At 44.1% G+C, this 20,583-nt stretch overlaps 1 protein-coding gene across 18 annotated transcripts in view; it reads right to left on the minus strand.

Moving 5' to 3' along the window:
- The window catches only part of PARP4 (poly(ADP-ribose) polymerase family member 4), a 278,533-nt gene that overhangs the window by 234,977 nt on the left and 22,973 nt on the right, over positions 1-20,583 (minus strand). For all 18 annotated transcript variants that reach the window (XM_073583072.1, XM_073583087.1, XM_073583086.1 and 15 more), the window contains exons 4-10: positions 20,248-20,311; positions 17,176-17,266; positions 14,829-14,927; positions 10,991-11,140; positions 9,681-9,818; positions 4,644-4,817; positions 4,060-4,220 (exon numbers count right to left, since the gene is read on the minus strand). In XM_073583072.1, coding sequence (XP_073439173.1) covers positions 4,060-4,220; positions 4,644-4,817; positions 9,681-9,818; positions 10,991-11,140; positions 14,829-14,927; positions 17,176-17,266; positions 20,248-20,311 — 877 coding nt within the window. The remainder of the gene's footprint in view (positions 1-4,059; positions 4,221-4,643; positions 4,818-9,680; positions 9,819-10,990; positions 11,141-14,828; positions 14,928-17,175; positions 17,267-20,247; positions 20,312-20,583) is intronic.

The raw sequence follows: 20,583 nt of genomic DNA on the forward strand, positions 1-20,583 counted from the left end.
ACCACCCTAACAGCTCCACATACCAGACCTCTGCCCTTCCCTAATAACCTCCCTCTCCAACATCACTAAAGGAGAGCTTACTCATCTTCTTTCCAAATCACGCCTCACCACCTGTGCACTTGACCCCATCCCTTCCCACCTGCTCCCCAACCTCACTAACATGATCATTCCAGCCCTAACCCATCTCTTCAACCTATCCCTAACTTCTGGTACCTTCCCCTCTGCCTTCAAACATGCCACCATAACACCCATCCTCAAAAAATCAAACCTTGACCCAACTGCTATGCCCATCTGTCGCCCCATATCACTGCTCCCGTTTGCTTCCAAACTCCTTGAACAGCATGTCCATGCTCAACTTTCCTCCCACCTCTCATCTAACTCCCTCCTTGACATCCTGCAATCTGGCTTCCACCCCCACCACTCCACTGAAACTGCCCTGACCAAAATTACTAATGTATTACTCACAGCCAAAGCTAACAGACAGTACTCCATCCTCCTCCTTCTTGACCTGTCCTCTGCCTTTGACACAGTTGACCACTGCCTACTGCTACAGATTCTTTCTTCCCTTGGCATCAAAGACCTTGCCCTGTCCTGGATTTCCTCATACCTTTCTGACCGCACATTCAGCGTTTCCCACTCCCACACTACCTCCTCATCCTGCCCCCTCTCTGTTGGAGTCCACAAAGGCTCTGTCCTGGGGCCCCTACTTTTTTCCATCTATACTCTTGGCCTAGGACAACTCATAAAGTCCCATGGCTTCCAGTACCACCTGTATGCAGATGACACTCAGATCTACCTCTCTGGCCCAGATGTCACCTCTCTGCTTCCTAAAACTCAACGTAGACAAAACTGAACTCATTATCTTTCCTCCATCTCACGTATCTTCCCTACCCAATCTATCTATTATGGTAAACGGCATCACGCTCTCTCCCGCACCAGAAATCCGCTGCCTCAGAGTAACTCTCGACTCCGCCCTGTCCTTCAAACCACACGTCCAATCTCTTGCTACCTCCTGTCACCTCCAACTCAAAAATATTTCCAGAATCCGTCCCTTCCTCAGTCCTCAATAAACTAAAACTCTTGAACATGCCCTCATCATCTCCCGCCTTGACTACTGCAACACTCTCCTCTGTGGCCTCCCTGCTAACTCTCTTGCACCACTCCAGTCTGTCCTCAATTCCGCTGCCCGACTAATCCACCTCTCTCCTCGCTACTCCCCTGTCTCCCCCCTCTGCAAATCCCTCCATTGGCTCCCAATTCTCCAACGAATCCAGTTCAAACTACTAATACTGACCTACAAAGCCATCCACAACCTTTCCCCTCCCTATATCTCTGAACTAATCTCCCAAGACCTCCTACTCTCCTCCATACTTATTCGTTCCTCCCACAACCGCCTCCAAGATTTCTCCCGAATATCCCCTATCCTGGAATTCCATGCCTCAACACGTCCGATTATCCACCACCCTCGGATCCTTCAAACGGAACCTGAAAACCCATCTTTTCAGGAAAGCTTACAGCCTGCAATGACCATTCTGCCTCCTCACCACCATCTGAGCTGCCGCCTCATCACCACCAGAGCTGCTGCACCCCCGACCTTCTGTCTCTTTCCCACTATCCCTTAGAATGTAAGTCCGCAAGGACAGGGTCCTCTCCCCTCTGTACCAGTCTGTCATTGTAAATTTGTTTACTGTTAACTATATCTATAACTTTGTATGTAACCCCCCTTCTCTTGTACAGCACCATGGAATTAATGGCGCTATATAAATAAATAATAATAATAATGAGCGATTAATCGGCTGCATTCTGGCTTATGGTAATCTTAGGTGTATGGCAGCTTTAGGATAGTCAAACTGTATAATGCTTCCCCCAGGAGCGGACACAGACAGAACAGGGCCCTTGTACAAGAACAACATATGGGCACTTTGCAGTCTAATAGCTCCACATAATGCACAATTCCACCTGCTTTGGTGGTGGTAGTGCACTCTTACATCTTGGGCCCCTGTGAGTTGCACCAGTGGTATGTTATGTCTGCATCAGACCTACCCCAAAAGGTAGTAATGACCAATACTAAAAAATAAAAAAATAAATAGAATATCACTTTAATTGACATATTTTTCTTTCTTTGTTCTTTTTTTTCTTTGCAGAGTAAGTATGGAAAGAGGCAAAGGGATATCTTGTAGGTTGACAGATAATTGAGTTCTACTTTACTTGTAGGTAAAGCTAAAAAGTATGTAAAAAGGGGGATTTACTAAGTAAAATGCATTAGCAAAACGGAGCAGACATCAGGTACACTATGTATAAAACTTACCATATATACTAGCGTAAAATTAGAGATTTTCAAACCATTTTTTGGGGCTGAAAGTCCCCCTCTCGGCTTGTACGCGAGTCATATACCAGGGGTCGGCGGGGGTGTCAGAGATCATACTTACCCCCCCTGGCATGTCTCTGCAGCCCCACCCCCCCGCTTCTCCCGGTCTCAGGCTCCTTCCTTCAGGGGTCACATGGTACTGCTCATTAAAGATATGAATATGCGCATATTCATGTCTTTAATGAGCGGTATCACATGACTGCTGAAGGCAGGCGCCAGAGACTGTGGGAGAACGGGGCTGCAGAGACGCACCGGGGGGTGAGTATAAGCGATATTCACCTGTCCCCGTTCCCACACTGCTCGCCGCTGCCTGCCGCGTCCACTGTCAGTGATGTTCAGGTCAAAAGGCGCGGTGACGTGGTTAGTGCACGCCGCGCACTCCGCTGCCTGAACGTCACTGAGAGATGACGTAGCAGACAGCGGCGAGCAGCGTGGGAACGGGGACAGGTGAATAGCTCAGGTGATGGGTCCTGAGCCAGCAGCGACACCGGCACCTGGCCCCCAGCGACAGAGAGGTAACTATGTCATTTTTTTTCTCTATTTGCAGCAGCAGCGGCATATGGGGATTATTCTATGGAGCATCTTATGGGGGCATATTCTATGGGGCATCTTATGAGAGCATATTCTATGGAGCATCTTATGGGGGCATATTCTATGGAGCATCTTATTGGGGCATAGTCTATGAGGCATCTTATGGGGGCATTCAATGGAGCATCGTATGGGGGCCTATTCTATGGAGCATCTTATGGGGGCATATTCTATGGGGCATCTTATGGGGACCTATTCTATGGAGCACCTTATGGGGGCATAATGTATGGAGCATCTTATGGGGTAGCATATTCTATGGAGCATTTTTTGGGGCCATAACCTTTATGGAGCAGCATATGGGGCATATTATTCTATGGAGCATCTTATGGGGCCATCATGAAATGTATGGAGCATTATATGGGGCTCCTGATTCAATATGGATATTCAAAAACATTTAACCTACTGATGTCTCAATTAATTTTACTTTTATTGGTATCTATTTTTATTTTTCAAAATTTACCAGTAGCTGCTGCATTTTCCACCCTAGGCTTATACGTGAGTCAATAAGTTTTCCCAGTTTTTTCTGGCAAAATTAGGAGGGTCGGCTTATAAACGGGTCGGCTTATACACGAGTATATACGGTATAAGGCAGAAATGATAAGTGTCAAAAATACAGTAAAGTGCCAAGAAAAGGTGTTTTACCAATCCTGAATATGGTTCCCACAGGAATCTTTTTCTATATGAATAAAGATTAAAGGGAATCTGTCACAAGGTCAAAAGTGGCCATTTCTCACTTTTATTTTATTTCCACTGTTCACCAAGTATTCATTTATTTTTTTAAGTCCTCCAAACAGTTTTAGAGATATGGGACTTTTTATTCAGTGCAAATTTGTATGGTTTATACCAAGAAGGTGTGGCTCATATGGTAATTATGTAAAACAGGCTTAAGACATACCCCCAGAAAATCCTGTAAGCTACGCCTCCTCGATAAAGACCATAAAATTAGCACTAAATAAAAATGATTATATCTATGGGACCGTATGTCTAAATTTAAAAAAAAATAAAAGAATATTCAAAGGAGCAACAGGAAAAGTAAGAACAAAAAATGGTCACTTTTGATCTGGTGATAAGTCTTCTGTAAGTAGACGGTCTTTGTCACTTACCTGTGATTGTGATCCAGAATGTCCTTCTTCACCTGGTGAAATTCTTCAGAGTTTGGGTCCACGTATTCTATTCTGCACCTCAGGGCTTGGTATTTGGCAGTAGAGGAAGGAGTGTTTTGAGATAAGCTAGTCTCGCAGACGTTAATCATGTCCCTAATTACCTGAAGATGGTCAGCAAAAGATGAAAGATGAGTCTAAATACTTTCAGACAAGTAAACAGAAGAATTTATGACCTGATCTTTGGAAGGTGTAGTCACCTGTAGATGTAGAAGATGGTGCACAAAGGTTGTTAACTGGTGGAGAAAGGTTGAACTTGACGGACCTGAGTCCATAACTATAAATCTGAATATGGTCTAAGCATAATTGCCTCACATACCGTACTTACAAACTATAATGAATTTCTTTTACATCTTTGAATGTCACTTTTCACCTTTCATCTATGCCCTATGCCTCAATTTGGCAGGATTATCCCAATTCATACAGCAAAGACTCATACTCTAATGCAAAATAAGTAAGCAAAATTATACCAAAATTGTAAACCTGGTGTCAGCAGACAAAAAAAGCGAAAAGGGTATATACTGTACCTGGCACAAGTCCTGCTTAACTGTCAAGAACTTCATATTGATGTTATTCGGTCTCTTTTCCTTGTGTGGGAGACATCGGTAGAACTCTTGCATCATCCGAGAAATGTCTTCTTCTCTGTCTTTCTTGACTAATGCGTTTCGGACCTGACGCAGAATTCCTTCAGCTTTACTAAGCTTCAGAGGGAATAGAACAATAAAAGTTATAGTTATTCATTACAAAATGTCATAAATATACCGTATATTAACCAATAGTATTTACAGTAGAGCTTTATTGCACCAAAACATAAAATATAGGCTAACTAAAAGGCTTTAAGAAGAACTTGTCACTTACCATAAACACGTTTGTTTGCTTTTTTTTACCTGATGTGTATGCCATTGTTTTCCTGAATTTGCATTGTTTTTCTTTTGCTGCTGAGCCTCTCCATCCATTCTTGAGATATGGCCCCCTGTTTCCTACATGTAAATCTAGTCTAATTAGCCAAGTAACATAGTAACAAAACATAGTTTTGAAGGCTGAAGGAAGACCTTATGTCCATCTAGTTCAGCCTATTTTTAGTGCAGCTGTTATTATTATTATTATTATTGTTATGCATTTATATAGCGCTATTTATTCCATGGCGCTTTACATGTGAAAAGGGGAAATATAGACAAGTATAATAAACGTGTAAGACAAGGGACACACAAGTACATAGGGAGAGGGGACCCTGTCCGCAAGGGCTCACAGTCTACAGGGATGGGTGAGGATACAGTAGGAGATGGTAGAGCAGGTCGTGCGGTGGTTCAGTAGACCGAGGATCATTGCAGGCTCTATGCTTGTCGGAACAGGTGGGTCTTCAGGTTCTTCTTGAAGGTTTCCGTTGATGGTGAGAGTCTGATGTGTTGTGGCAGAGAGTTCGAGAGTATGGGGGAAGCACAGGAGAAGTCTTGTATGCGGTTGTGAGAAGATGAGATAAGGGGGGAGTAGAGAAGGAGATCTTGAGATGATCGAAGGTTGCGTGCGGATAGGTGGATAGGTACCTAGAGACCATGTCACAGATGTATGGAGGAGACAGGTTGTGGATGGCTTTGTATGTCATGGTTAGGGTTTTGAATTGGAGCCTCTGGGCAATAGGAAGCCAGTGAAGGGCCTGGCATTGGGGGGAGGCTGGGGAATAGCAGGGAGACAGGTGGATTAGTCGGGCAGCAGAGTGTAGGATGGACTGGAGCGGAGCCAGAGTGCTAGAGGGGAGGCCAGAGAGTAGGAGGTTGCAGTAGTCGAGGCGGGAGATGATAAGAGCGTGCACTAGTGTTTTTGTGGTTTCATGGTTGAGGAATGAGCAGATATGGGAAATATTTTTGAATTTGAGGCAGCAGGAGGAGGCGAGGGCTTGGATATGTGATTTGAAAGAGAGGGCAGAGTCGAAGATCACCCCAAGGCACCGAGCGTGCGGGACTGGGGAAAGAAAGCAGTCACTGACATTGATGGATAGGTCTGGTGGAGGGGTAGAGTGAGATGGGGGAAAGATGATGAATTCTGTTTTGTCCATGTTCAGTTTGAGAAAGCGAGCAGAGAAGAAGGCTGAGATAGCAGACAGACATTGTGGGATTTCCGTCAGTAAGGAGGCGAGGTTGGGTCCAGATAGGTAGATCTGTGTGTCATCGGCATAGAGGTGATACTGCAAACCGTAGGATTCTATGAGCTGTCCCAAGCCAAAGGTGTAGATGGAGAATAGTAGGGGTCCTAGGTCAGAGCCTTGAGGAACACCAACAGACAGGGGGCGAGGTGAGGAGGTGGTGTGTGAGAGGGAGACACTAAATGTTCGGTCTGTTAGGTATGATGAGATCCAGGATAGGGCCAAGTCTGTGATAACAAGAGATGAGAGAGTCTGTAGTAGGAGGGAATGGTCTACGGTGTCGAAGGCATAGGACAGGTCCAGGAGAAGGAGGACAGAGTAGTGTCGCTTGCTCTTGGTGGTTAGTAGGTCGTTAGTGACTTTAATTAGGGCAGTTTCAGTTGAGTGATGAGGTCGGAAGCCAGATTGTAACCGGTCAAAGAGGGAACAGGAGGAGAGGTGGGAGGACAGTTCAAGATATACATGCTGTTCCAGTAGTTTTGAGGCGTAAGGGAGAAGAGATATCGGGCGATAGTTAGACACAGAGGATGGATCAAGGGAGGGCTTTTTGAGGATGGGTGTGATTGAGGCATGTTTGAAGGATGAGGGAAAGACACCATTTGTAAGTGAAAGGTTGAAGAGGTGTGTTAAAGATGGGATGAAGACTGTGGCCAAGTTAGGGATGAGGTGAGACGGGAGTGGGTCGAGGGCACAAGTGGTGAGGTGTGATCTTGACAGAAGGGTGGAGAGCTGATTTTCTGTCATGGTGGAGAAGCTGGCTTTTGCAGAACAGGGCTGAGTGGCTAAGAGGGGCATTGGGGGCTGCGGGCCAAAGTTTTGTCTGATCGTGTCGATCTTCTGCTTAAAGAAGGAGGCAAAGTTTTCAGCAGAAATAAGAGGAGGGGGAGGAGGTACTGTGGGATGGAGTAGAGAATTGAAAGTGTTGAAGAGTTGTTTAGGGTTGTGAGACAGGGAGGATATGAGAGATGCGAAGTAAGTTTGTTTAGCGGCAGAGAGCGTGGACTTAAAGCTGGCAAGGGACTGCTTGTATGCGCTGAAGTGCTCAGTAGAATGGGTTCTCTTCCATCTCCGCTCAGCGGCCCTGGAAACGCGTCTCAGTTCTTTGGTCAAACTGGTCAGCCAGGGCTGCCTGTTGATTGTACGAGTTTTGCTCTGCGTGAGGGGAGCAGCCGAATCAAGTGTTGCTGTTATTGTGGTGTTATAAAAAGTGGCAGCAGCATCTGTGTCATGAAGGGAAACTATGTCTGTAAGAGGGAAAAGGGACTCAGAGAATGACTGTAAATTGAGGTGTTTGAGATTCCTGAGAGGGTGAGCGAGTTTATGGAGTGGGGGTTGCGCAGTGGAAGAGGAGAGGGAAGAGAATATCAGTAGGTTGTGGTCAGACAGGGGGAGGGGTGAGTTATTGAGATTAGTGAGGGAACAGAGACGGGTGAGGATAAGGTCCAGCGTGTGACCATCTTTGTGAGTGGCCACAGAGGACCATTGAGTGAGGCCAAGGGAAGCTGTGAGCAATAGAAGTTTAGAGGCAGCTGGGGTGGAAGTGTCAATAGGGATGTTGAAGTCGTCCATGATGATGGTGGGGATGTCAGCAGAAAGGAAATGGAGTAGCCAGGTGGTGAAGTGGTCGAGAAAGGTGGAGATGGCTAGTTCTGGGGGGCGGTAGATGACAGACAGTTGGAGGTTGGAGGGGGAATAGATGCAGACGGAGTGCACCTCGAACGAAGGAAGAGTAGCAGAGGGTGGCAGAGGAATTGGGGTAAAGGAGCAGGCTTCAGACAGAAGCAAGCCAACTCCTCCACCACGTTTGTTGCTGGGGCGAGGGGTGTGAGAGAGATGGAATCCGCCATAGGAAAGCGCGGCTGGAGAGGCTGTGTCAGAGGGAGTGAGCCAGGTTTCAGTGATGGCAAGGAAGGAGAGTTTGTTGGTGATAAAGAGGTCATGGATAAACGATAGCTTGTTGCAGACAGCTGTTCTGCATTGTTGATCCTGGGGAAGGCAAAAAAAACCCAGAGTAGAAGCCAATTTTCTCCATAGGGAAAAAAATTCCTTCCCCTAAGCTGGGTCAACCATCTACCTATAATATTATGTTATTCGTAACCTTCTATACTGTTACTCACAAGAAAAGCATCCTTTCCTTTCTTAAATTCATTCAGTGAGTTGGCCATCACCACTTCCTCAGGAAGAGAATTCCAGAGCCTCAATGCTCTTACCGTGAAGAACCCTCTTCTATGCTGGTGCAGAAATTGTCTTTCCTCCAAACGAAGAGAATGCCCCCTTGTTCTTGTCACAGTCCTTGGTACAAACAGTTCATTGGAGAGATCTCTGTATTGCCCTCTGATATACTTGTACATATATATTAGGTCTCCCCTAAGTCCTCTCTTTTCTAGAGTAGATAGACCTAATTTTGATAACCTTTCTGGGTATTGTAGTGAACCAACTCCATTTATCATTTTAGTAGCCCGACTTTGAACCCTTTCAAGTTCAGTAATGTCTTTCTTGAGCACCGGCGTCCAAAATTGCACACAATACTCCAAGTGTGGTCTGACGAGTGATTTGTACAGAGGGAGAATTATGTTTTCATCTCGTGTCCCCAGACCTCTTCTAATGCATCCCATGACCCTATTTGCTTTGGTGGCAGCTGCCTGACACTGGGCACTCCAATTTAGCTTCTTATTGACAAGTCTTTTTCCATGTCTGATTTCCCCAGCAGTTTCCCATTTAGCAAGTAATTGTAGCATCTGTTTCTCCTTCCCATGTGCATATCCTGGGCGTTGGTAAATCAATTCTCTGTGGGTGTGTTCTTGAGGATCATGCCTACTTGGCTAAAAAGACTACATTTATAAATAGAGAAGAGGGGGCTATATCTCAGGAACGTAGAGGCGTGGGAAGGGAAGAAAAGAAAAACAACTCCGGGTTCAGGAAAACAGCAGCAGTTATACCAGGTAAAAATAATAATACAAAAAAATTACATATTTATGGCAAGTATTTAACAGCAGGCAACTGAAATATGGGAATGTTTTTTCCTTCAATACAGGCAATTTGCAGCAAATGCACTTTAATGGGGTTCTCCAGGACTTTTATCTTGATGGTCTATCCTTAGGATAGGTCATCAATATCTGATCGGTAGGTATACCCATCGATCAACTGTTCCCGGTATCAGCAGCGGCCAGACATGATCAGTTATGGACATACCCAAGCTGGTACTGCACCTCAACCCACACTCAAATCAATAGGGGGCGGATGTGCAGTACGCCACTGTGATCACTATGAAGTTCCACTCCACTACATAACACATCTGGCTGCTGCCGGCACCACCATCAATCAGATATTGAGGGTAGGTCACCAATATATAAAAAGTCCCACTGAACCCTCTGAAAATTTTTTTTCTGTATTTTTTTTTGCACCCAGTCGTTATATTACTTACATCATTCAGGCTGATATTTTCCACAGGGCACGAAAGTATCGCATCCAAATGTCCAACCGCATCCACCCACATGGACTCCACCAATCCAGCGACTTCTGGGGACAATTCTGCTATGTTAATGGCTTCTCCGAGCAGGACCTTTTCATTGGATACAAAATGTGCTTAAAAACTGAACACTTTCTCGGCCTTTAGTATGAAAGAAAAACGTCTACGTGTTGAAATAAAAACCCAATATTCTAATATTCATTAAATATAATTATTAATTTTATTTATTTTTTTTTTAAATGAATGTGGGTAAATTCACTTCCCTTGTTCCTGTCTCTCTATAATAAGTACTCGACTCAATAATAATTACTGAGAAAACAGGGTCGCTCATTGTAGTTTGTGGTTTCTGTAACTCCGATTTATTTAGTAGCTCTCCGAAGACATAAGGATCATTCCTGTTCCAGCATTAAAAGGATTAGATCGGAATACTGCTTTAATTCTTCTGCCCCTTTTAAGTATTTGTGGATACAAAAAGTTTTTCTTTTTTTGTAAATTGTCTATGCGACCACGACTAGGCAAATTGGGAAGAATTAAGCAAAATGCACACAAATTCTATCATGCCTTGCACCATATTTACTAGGATTTAGACACTTTCCGTGCCTTGTTTGACAAGTGTGTGTGGCCTCACTGAGAAGGGGCATGGCCTAAAGGTCCAAGCTGTGATAATGTACACCAACTAATTGGTGGGTGTAGAATCAAGACCCCCTACACACTACATCATCGTCAACCAATCCTGCTGGTTGTGGGTTTGCTGGCATTGGCTGACCATCTAATTTGTATAGGAGCGTCCCGACTGTTGAGGGAACATAACCACCACTGAGTGGTTGGGACTCAATCACCTGATCCTTTTGTTCTCCCTGGAGATAAGCTGCTGCCAGCAGCGGCTTTCTCTTAGAGAACACTGTGTATGGCCGGTTTAGACTAGGCAGTTTGAAAATAAGCCAGATTTATCAAACAGCAAGAACCATTATGACAAACCAGGAACACTTTAAGACTGACTCGTGTAAATTTGCACAGTCTGAGCATTAGACTGCATTGATCAATATGCCCCATAATTCCCACCAGGCCGGTAGAAGACTGAAATGGAGAACATAAATGCAATTCCTGTAATGCGTCACATATATACTGTACGTATCCACAACCAAAGATTTTCTGCAATCAAACTGAACATATGTCATATACATGAAACCGATCATTGGTGCCAAGTGCTCAGATGAGTAATTGAGAAAGGTGAATGCGCTAATAAAAGTATTTCTCGATATCACCTTCTGCAGTGCTTTGGAGGCTAAGTTCTCAGCTTGTAATGGGATCTTGTTGATTTGTGTGAATCCTTTGTTTTTCATGTCATTAATGCGATGCTCATATTTCTCACAAGCCTTCTCAGCAGTGTCCACCAGGTGAAAGGTAAGCTCTTTCTGCACAAGAATCATATAAAAAAGGTATTGTTAAGTATTTGTTTTAATGTATTTTACTCATTTATATAGCGCCATTAATTCCATAGCGCTTTACAGACATTATTGGCACTGTCCCCGATGAGGCTCACAATCTAAATTCCCTATCAGTATGACTTTGGAATGTGGAAGGAAACCAGAGAACCCGGAGGAAACCCAGCAAACACGGGGAGAACATACAAACTCCTTGCAGATGTTATCCTTGGTGGGATTTGAACCCAGGACCCCAGCGCTGCAAGGCTGCAGTGTTACATGCCATATATATATTTTTTTTTTAAACAAACAGCACATGAATATATAGAAATCAATGGATCTATTCACACTTGATCCATTCCATTGGTTTCTTTAGCAGATCCTTGAGTCCGCTCTCTCAAACTCAGAACATGACTTATGTTTTCTTTACCCCTAATGAACCTGTAGTCCAGCAGCGATATACACAGGAAAATCCTCATGGTGCCGCACTGATCCCACTATCAGGACTCTGCTGCACTCAGATGTTTAGGTGACACATTTTCATTTTGGATATCGTACTATTCTATCACACTGTATAGTTTACTTCTGCATTGTGTTTATTCACATATTCACCATTATATTGTTATTTTTAATATAGTACTTAACCAACTGTGACAGAGTCACTGGTAAGGTGATAGAGGGGAGATATGTGTCACTGCGCTTAACGGCGTCAGCGATGTGAAGCCAGAGCGGTTTTCTCCAGCACACTACGTGTTGTGAGGGGTTGAGTTGCATAAAAAGGGCTGGTGTCATGTGGACCTGGGATAAGGTCCACTTTATCTACCCTGGCAGACCTGCCACGACCTGCATGAGGTCATGATCATGTGATCAATCACATGATGGGGAAGTTACGGGCTTGGGTTGAAATAACCGAGCTCTATAGGCAGTCTGGGTTCAGCTAGCATGGAGAGAGGTGTCTCCAGAGGCTTTGTGTCTGGTCGAGCACAGACTGAACCTGTGCACCTCCAGAGCCGGGTGCCACCGCAACATACGGACTGTGTTGCAGCATTTTTTTTTCCTTTTGTTGTTTTGCTCCTGTTTTAGCCGGAAAGGCTGAGTTTGTTTTCCCCACGAGTTGGTTTATGCTGCCTTACAATAAACCAACGAAGGCTTTAAAGAGACGGTGTTCCCATTTTTCCTACCTCTGTGTGCCGCCACGTGAGTGAACTACCACACAACATACGTACTGCCTTTCCTGATCAGCATTGTGTACTATACAGTTGTTGGTCCTTGTAGCCAATGGAGACTACTTTGCATACCAAGGTGTCAGTGTATGTGACAAATATTCCAAATAAGTAGTGTCATATCTCCACCAGAACTTGCTCCTGCGATTTCCGCTTCTATCGCCAGACACCGCCGTATTCACTCTGCAGGTGGAGCTGGTGATAGAAGTGTCAAAACCAGAAGCTCTGAACTGCGGGCTCTGTCCGGCCACTAAGATTAGAGTGCCTGGGACCTGTAGTGCAGTCCAGGCTGGCAGTATGGGTGTATGGTGTCCAGCTGGAGTTATCAGCTTCCTGCTCCAGCCAATTGGAGAGCACCACACCCTACTAAGGCTTCCAGCTTACTGCTGGAAGCTGCCAGATATAGCTTGTCTTTCCCTGGCTAGGTGTGTGTATGTTGCTCCTGCTTAGTTTAGTGTACTCATGTTTGACCACGGGTTGTTTCTGACTTTTCTTACAGATCCTGATGTTGTCCTTTACATGACCTCTCGGCTCTGACCTTGCTTGGTGACCATTCCAGCCTCTGGATGGCAGCCCTTCCATGGTAGCAGAACACTGGGTCTTATCATAAAACCAGATTCCTGTACAGGGGTTAAAGGGTATTGGGATTTCTCTGGTGTCCGCCAAACTGAGACGCTTGTGCCAAGTCAGTCCGAGGCAAACTTTTGAGCCTTTGGCCTCAGACAGATGTTACAAGTAGTCACCCCATACATCTAGATACCGGTCTGACTTGGATAAGAACTGCTGGAGGAGGTTCTGGAACTCTACTAAATAGGACACCAGAAGGGAAAAGGTTTAAAGGAAGGCATCTTCACTTTGCCTTTCCTATTTCAGTTCCTGAACAAGTGTGTGGGCTTAAAAATCTGTAAAAGGAATTAAATTGAGTCCAACCCTTTTTTGGGGCCAGGCAAAAGCTCTTGCTATGTGTAGACTGTAAAATAGTATCTTCCAGGCAGCTAACAAATAGATAAAAACCTGCCAGAGGGAAAGCCATAAAGCGCTTTTTAGAGGTGGCGTCAGAGAGTCAAAATTTTAGCCAATGTTGAGCCATTTGCAGATGGCGATAGAGAGAGATCTGAAACGGCTGCATCCAGGGAGATGTTAGGGATTGGTTGAACAAACTTAGCAAATTCCATGGGACACAGGGTTGAAGCACCTGCAAATATTCCTTCACAGAGCTATTTTGGCCACTCAGCTGTTGCTGGGCTCACTCAGAAGATGGGAGGAAGAAGCTCCGTGGTCAAATGCGCCAAATAAGGTACAGTACATAGGATATAAGAAGACATATTGGGGTAGAGGCAAGATGCTCACCTAGCAAACCTAAACCTCATATATTGGACGAAAAAAACAAAAACATCTTTCTGACTGCTCTGGGATTCCATCTGGCTAATCACTTTGGTGTTCCTGCCCTTGGGGAAAGCGGGGGTGGTGAAAGAAATCTCACTAGAATGTAGCTAATGGGTGACAGGGACGTAATTGCTCCACTGTGCAACACTGCCAATCGGCAAACATGTAGAAGATCATTGGTGGTTTACTATGTCATGGCAGGTAGTGCAATAATAGTTTTAGTGTCAGGAGTAGGCTTGGTCAGGGGGCAAAGGGCATACACCCCCAGCCGCTCCCCCAGAAGCTGTTGCTTTATGAGACAGGCTGGCCCTTCCTTGTGCGGGAGTTGGGCTCACCGACGACTGCGCCTATTTCAGCCCGAGGAGTGTCTCTATATTTTTAGAAACCTTCTTGAGCTCCCGATCCTTTCTACAAGAGTGCCGTATACCCACTAGATTATATGCATCAGCCACCGTTATTTTTAAAGTCTGTTCCCTCTGCAGCTTTAATGCAGCGGCCCAAAAATAAACAGGCTGAAAATGGTCCCCTGCAACCCGAGGGCCACTGCTTTGTGATTGCCCCTCCGGCTAAAATTTGCCAGCCAACCCCTAGCTATACCCAATGTCACCATCTATGTACCCCAATGACCAGAACTAGAATAGGACACTCTCAGTTTATCTTAACACCCATTTACTATTAGACATTTAGTCACGACAATTTGTTCAGTTTGGAATTATTGTAATGTAGTGACCAGTGAAAACACACAAACAGATTTGTGGTCAATTATCATTGCTTTTTTCGATCTCGCATACATACAAATCATACCAATGTTGCCAGGATCTGCTGCTCACACTGACATTTATATATACAGTATATCACAAAAGTGAGTACACCCCTGTATACAGTAGTGAAATATCATATATCACCAGAGCCATAGATAACAATACTTACTGTCTGCTGGCTGCAAGGAACTTTATGATGAAAATGTCGACCAGACAATGAAAAATTATTTTTCACAACACTAAACGTTGTCAGTGGCTTAAAAAAAATATTCTAAGCAATCAGACCTTTCCTAGTGTAACACCATTTACCTGAGATGTGTTGGAAGACCCACAAACTGTAGATATCCTAAATGGAAAAGGACCCTGTTTGCTAAGGCAAAGAAGCTCAACAATTGCATATTCTTTATCCTGGAAAATAAAGATGAATATTATTAATAATAATAATAATAATAATACATTTTATTTCTATAGCGCCGACATATTCCGCAGCACTTTACATTTCAGAGGGGATTTGTACAGACAATAGACATTACAGCATAACAATAATCACATAGATTATAACAGATACCAAGAGGAAAGAGGGCCCTGCTCGCAAGCTTACAGTCTAGGAGATCCCTGAGATTAAGGCACGTCATTAAAGAATTCTAGATATATTTATCATATAATCCTCTTTGGCTGGGATACATTGCTTTCTACAGGAATTTATTCTGAGGACCTAAACACAAATACGTCTGCACTAGTGATGGGCGAATTCATGGATAGTCAGGTCTGGCGGGTTTGGACTAACAGTAAAAAAAAAAAAGTTCAGAACAGTACCCGAACCCACACCCCATTCCCATGAATGTAGGACCCGAACATCCGGTGTTTGCCACGCTGTCATGTGAATGTGAATCACAGCGTGGCAAACAATGCTTCTGATTGGAGACAAGGTCATTACCGCTGGTCAGAGTTTACCTATGGTTACTGGCGTTGGTGGATGGGACTACTACTCCTATCAGCCTATGCCTGCTGCCACTAATAAAAGTGAGAGCAGGGGGCAGCTGATGGGTGTTTTCAAACAGTAATTTCAATGTTAAAAAAACCCACAGTAGATAGTAGAATTTCTTAAATTGTGCTCATCTGTTAATCATTTTTGGGAAGTAGAGAGGGAATGATATTAGTATGTAAATTTTCAGTGAAAATTCAGTTTAAAGGGGTTTTCTGGTCGTAAGATACCAGTCTGAATGCACTCTATGTGACTGAAGACTTGTGAATCCTCACACTGCACACTGAGCACAGTGAGGATTCTCCGGTGGCAGTGCTGGGAGCGGCAGACACAAGCAAGTATGTGATTTGCATACATGTGGTCACATGCTGACTAGACGTGCACAGCCTGGCTAGTCAGAATGTGGCTGGAAGTATGGAAGCATGCCCATTCCCGGCACCGGAGAATCCTCACGTCACAGCATGCAGTGTGCACAATGTGAGGATTCGCAAGTCTGCAGTCACAGAGAGACTGCAGACTTGTAGCTTATGTAAGGCAGTGACCCCTGTTACAGCTAGGGGGCGCTGTATGTGCTCCTCAGAATACGCACGGAGGCGTACAGTGACCGGCATGATTGTAAATGGCCGGTATATGTCGCAGAAGGCCTCTGCGCTATAAGCCCGAAATAATATTGTTATCCTGGGACTTGTAGCTACATGAGATAATTCACATATAAGGGGGGCTTATAGGGCTAGTCAGAGAGCTGGGGGGTGGTTTCGGATATATAATGTGACTGAGGTCTCGTCACATGACGGAGTGTGTGAATCTGAGTGGTTAGAATGCAAGGTCCTGGAAGGCCTGTGTGTTGGAAGTTGCTAACTTCCTGAAGAGAACATGGTGAGGCCTTGGACCTGGAGGTCTGTGTGTTGGATGGTCCCGGGGGGGGGGGGGGACGTCCTGAATAGCACCCGGAGAGGCCATGTGTGAGCAGAGTCTGTGATGACCCTGCGTTGGGGAGCTACCGACCGTCTGAGGGTCTGGACTGTCTGGAGTGTTCTGGTCACAAGGACGGCGATCCCAATAAGGCACCTTCCCTGGGAGGGAGGACTGACAAGGAGTCAGCGGGTGAAGCAGGAGCTCCTGTAAGGCACCTCCACTCACTGTTGGTGCTTATTGTGTTCTATGAACTAATGAACTGTTTGGTGTGCGGTCGCCCACGGTCACTGGACAGTGTGGTCCGGCGTGTTTAGGGACCGCGAGTTAAAGCCATATCTTGTAAAGTTCTATGGATTATGTGATGTATAACATATCCCACAGCGGTTTATGATGGCATAATAAACTACATGGACTGTTTAAGTAAGAAAGCTACTTGTGTGCTTCAACTGGTTGCCAAGCGAGTGTCCCCCCAACACACTCAGTAGGTGCTGCTCTACACTTAACACTTGACAACCCCTTCAAGGATACATTCCAACACGGCAAAAAAATGCAACAGATTGTCTGCTACATATTTGCTTGCAGAAGATCTGCCGCATTTCTTAAACTGTCATACCCATGATGCAAAAAAATATTTGCCATATCTGTAGTTTAATTCCGGACGTCAATTTATCTCGCGGATGTTAATGCAATAGTGGAAGTTTTCAATGTGTAATTAAATTGTGGAATCTTGACAAATAATACAAATAAATATTTTACTTTTTTAAAACAACAGTATTTTGCCACTTCTGTGTCCTCTGGAATATTATCATTTTCATTGTCTTCAAATTCCATATCTTCTTCCAAATTACTAAAGAGAGAAAAAAATACTTGTTTACTGCACAGTTCAAAACAATCTAATTATAAAAAAAATCTATGGGAAGTGAGACATCATTTGTGTGTTTTAGGCTACGTTCCCACATTTAATTTTTAATGAGTTTTTGATGTTGAAGATTTTAGAAAAATCGCCATTAAGGGTGTGTGCACACGTTGCGGATTTGCTGCGGATCCGCAAGTGATTTACAGCACAATGTTATCCTATGGGGGAAAAAAATTTGCTGTGCACATGCTGCTGAAAAATCCGTGCGGAAACGCAGCGTTTTTTTTCCCGCAGCATGTCAATTCTTTGTGCGGATTCCGCAGCGTTTTTACACCCATTCCATTATAGGAATCCGCAGGTGTAAATACGCAGGAGAAATCCGCACAAAATCCACAGGGAATCTGCAGGAAATCCGCATAAAAAAATGCACGGATTTTGACCTGTGGATTCTGCCCAGAGATGCAGAAAATTCCGCACAGCATTCTGTAACGTGTGCACATACCCTAACATTTCTTAATAGGTGTAGAAAATCTGCATCATCAAAAACTCACCAGAAAGCTCATTGTGGGAATGTGATGCCAGAAAACTGACAAAAAAGTCTTGTTAAATTACCATTTCATATTTTGCTCAAACATTTGCAACTTTTGGCTATTTCCTGACCCTCCAGCCAATTTTGAAAAGTGGGTGTGAAAGTGGGAATGGTAAATTAGTGTAGGGTGCCGCAACTATGAGGAACTTATCGTGGGTTGCAAGCTTGCGTATTTAAGCCAAAATATCAACGAATACCTCATGTATTTTATTCATCATTTTTCATCTTTTTATTGCACATTTTTCCAATTTTATGCAGGGTGTAGCTGGGTTTTCGGTTGGTTGGGTGAAATGTGGTGTCTCTCCTTTGTGTGGTGCAGTGAGCAGCACGCCTGATCTAACAGTATAGGCGTCATCAATATGCTGTAAGCCAGTCACTGTGTATCACACGTACCTGTGTGATTGGTGTCCTATGAAAGTCTCATCTGTGTGCACTTTTGGTACTAGGCAACCCCCCCCCCCCGTCCATGAATTGGTAGGTTTGTGAGTGGTCGTTTCATCAGTATTTTGCACCTGTGCTGCCCCCACATTTATCATGGCAGTCACAGAATCACAGAATGTTAGCATTGGAAGGGACCTCCAGGGTCATCGTGTCCAACCCCCTGCTCAATACAGGATTCACTAAACCATCTGTCTGAGATGTCTGTCCAGCCTCTGTGTGAAGACTTCCACTAAAGGAGAACTCACCACCTCTTGTGGCAGCCTGTTCCACTCACTGATAACCCTCACTGTCAAAGAGTTTTCTCTAATATCTAATCTGTATCTTCTGTATCTTCATACTTTCAGTTTCATTCCACTGCTTCTCGTGTTTCCATTTGCAAATGAGAATAAGGATGATCCCTCTACACTGTGACATCCCCTCAAAAATTTATAGACTGCTATTAAGTCTCCTCTTAGACTTCTTTTTTGAAAACTAAACATTCCCAGATGCTTTAACCGTCCCTTGTAGGACATAGTTTGTAGTCCGCTCACCAAACTGGTAGCTGTTCTCTGAACTTGCTCCAGTTTTTTAATGTCCCTTATAAAATGTGATGCCCAGAACTGGACTCAGTATTCCAGATGAAGTCTGACCAAAGTGGAGTAGAGGGGGATAATTACGTCACATGATCTAGACTCTTTGCTTCTAATACATCCTAGAACTGTGCTTGCCTTTTTTGCTGCTGCATCACACTGTTGACTCATGTGCAGTCTGTGATCTATTAATATACCCAAGTCTTTTTCACGCACACTGCTGCTTAGTTCTATTCCTCCCATTCAGTAAATATAATTTTCATTTTTCTTGCACAGATGTAGAATCTTGCATTTATCCCTATTAAATGCCATTCTATTAGTTGCTGCCCATTGTTCAAGCTTATCTAGATCCTTCTGAATCCTTTCCCTGTATTCTATAGTATTAGCTATCCCTCCTAGCTTTGCATCGTCTGCAAATTTGATTAATTTACCTTCGGTTCCCTTATCTAGATCATTTATAAAAATATTGAATGACACAGGGGCCAGAACACAGCCTTGTGGTACTGCACTTGAAACACTCTTCCTAATGGATGTGAAACCATTTATTACCACTGCATCCTATAAGTGCATTGGTAATCTGACCTTATGTTGGCAATGCTGTATCTTTTTCTGTGATGTTTTTTATGGTAAGCTATACTATTAATCTGTAAGACAAACTATGAATTTCTCCATGACGCTTTTTAGAATTTACATTTTTATGACATTTACAACCTTTAGGCCATATTTTTCTTGATCCAAGAAAACCCCTTTAGAACATTTCCCTATTAATTTGCATAAGTTTTCCCAAAATGTATAAACTTTATTTGCAATTCTTTGAAATATTTCCATTCAATATCACAAATGTTTTGCATAATGGATCATTTTTCTCCCTTTCCTTAGGCCGATTTCACATTTGCGCTTCAGGGTGCAGTGACGGCCTGCGCACGGCCGCCACTAAGCCCCGCCCCCTGCCGCGCCTCCACCGGTAGCTCCGCCTCCGGGCGCATGACGCTGCATGCGTCATGCGTCCCCTATCTTTATCACTGAGGACGCAGGCCGTGCGCAGTATGCGTTTGGCGGCGCCTGCGTTCTTTTGACGGTGCGCCGACCAGCGTCAAACGCAACCTGTTGCAATTTGGTTGCACTCGGCGCACCGTCAAAAGGACGCAGGAGCTGCCAAATGCATACTGCGCACGGCCTGCGTCCTCAGTGATAAAGATAGGGGACGCATGACGCTTGCAGCGTCATGCACCCGGAGGCGGAGATACCGGCGGAGGCGGGGCTTAGCGGCGGCCGTGCGCAGGCCGTCGCTGCTCCCTGAAGTGCAAATGTGAAACCGGCCTTACATAGGGGCTTTATCAGGACTTTAGACACAAGAATTACTTTTATATTACCTATGCAGTGTTTCTTTAGTGCTTAGTTTTTGTCTTCTTTCTTGAAATTGATTTTTCTTACAGTCTGAAAAAAAAGAATCCAAAGAAAAAATATTATTGATTTTTTTTTTTTTTTTACATTTTGACTGAATTCCAGACACTATAACAAACTTGATTATTTTATCTACACAATTATTTAGTTAGGTATGTACAGTAAATGTACAAGTCTGTTTTTATTGTTTTTGTGTTGTATAACTTTTTTTGCATTAAATTCTCAAGTTTCATTTTTTACTTTGGAGACTCATAAAAAAAAGACTTGTCTTATTTTGGTGTGAATTGCGCCTATTAAAGTGAAGG

Source organism: Dendrobates tinctorius, unplaced genomic scaffold (assembly GCF_039654945.1).
Source record: "Dendrobates tinctorius isolate UK_male_01 unplaced genomic scaffold, ASM3965494v1 ptg000075l, whole genome shotgun sequence".
In the NCBI taxonomy this organism is placed as follows: Eukaryota; Metazoa; Chordata; class Amphibia; order Anura; family Dendrobatidae; genus Dendrobates; species Dendrobates tinctorius.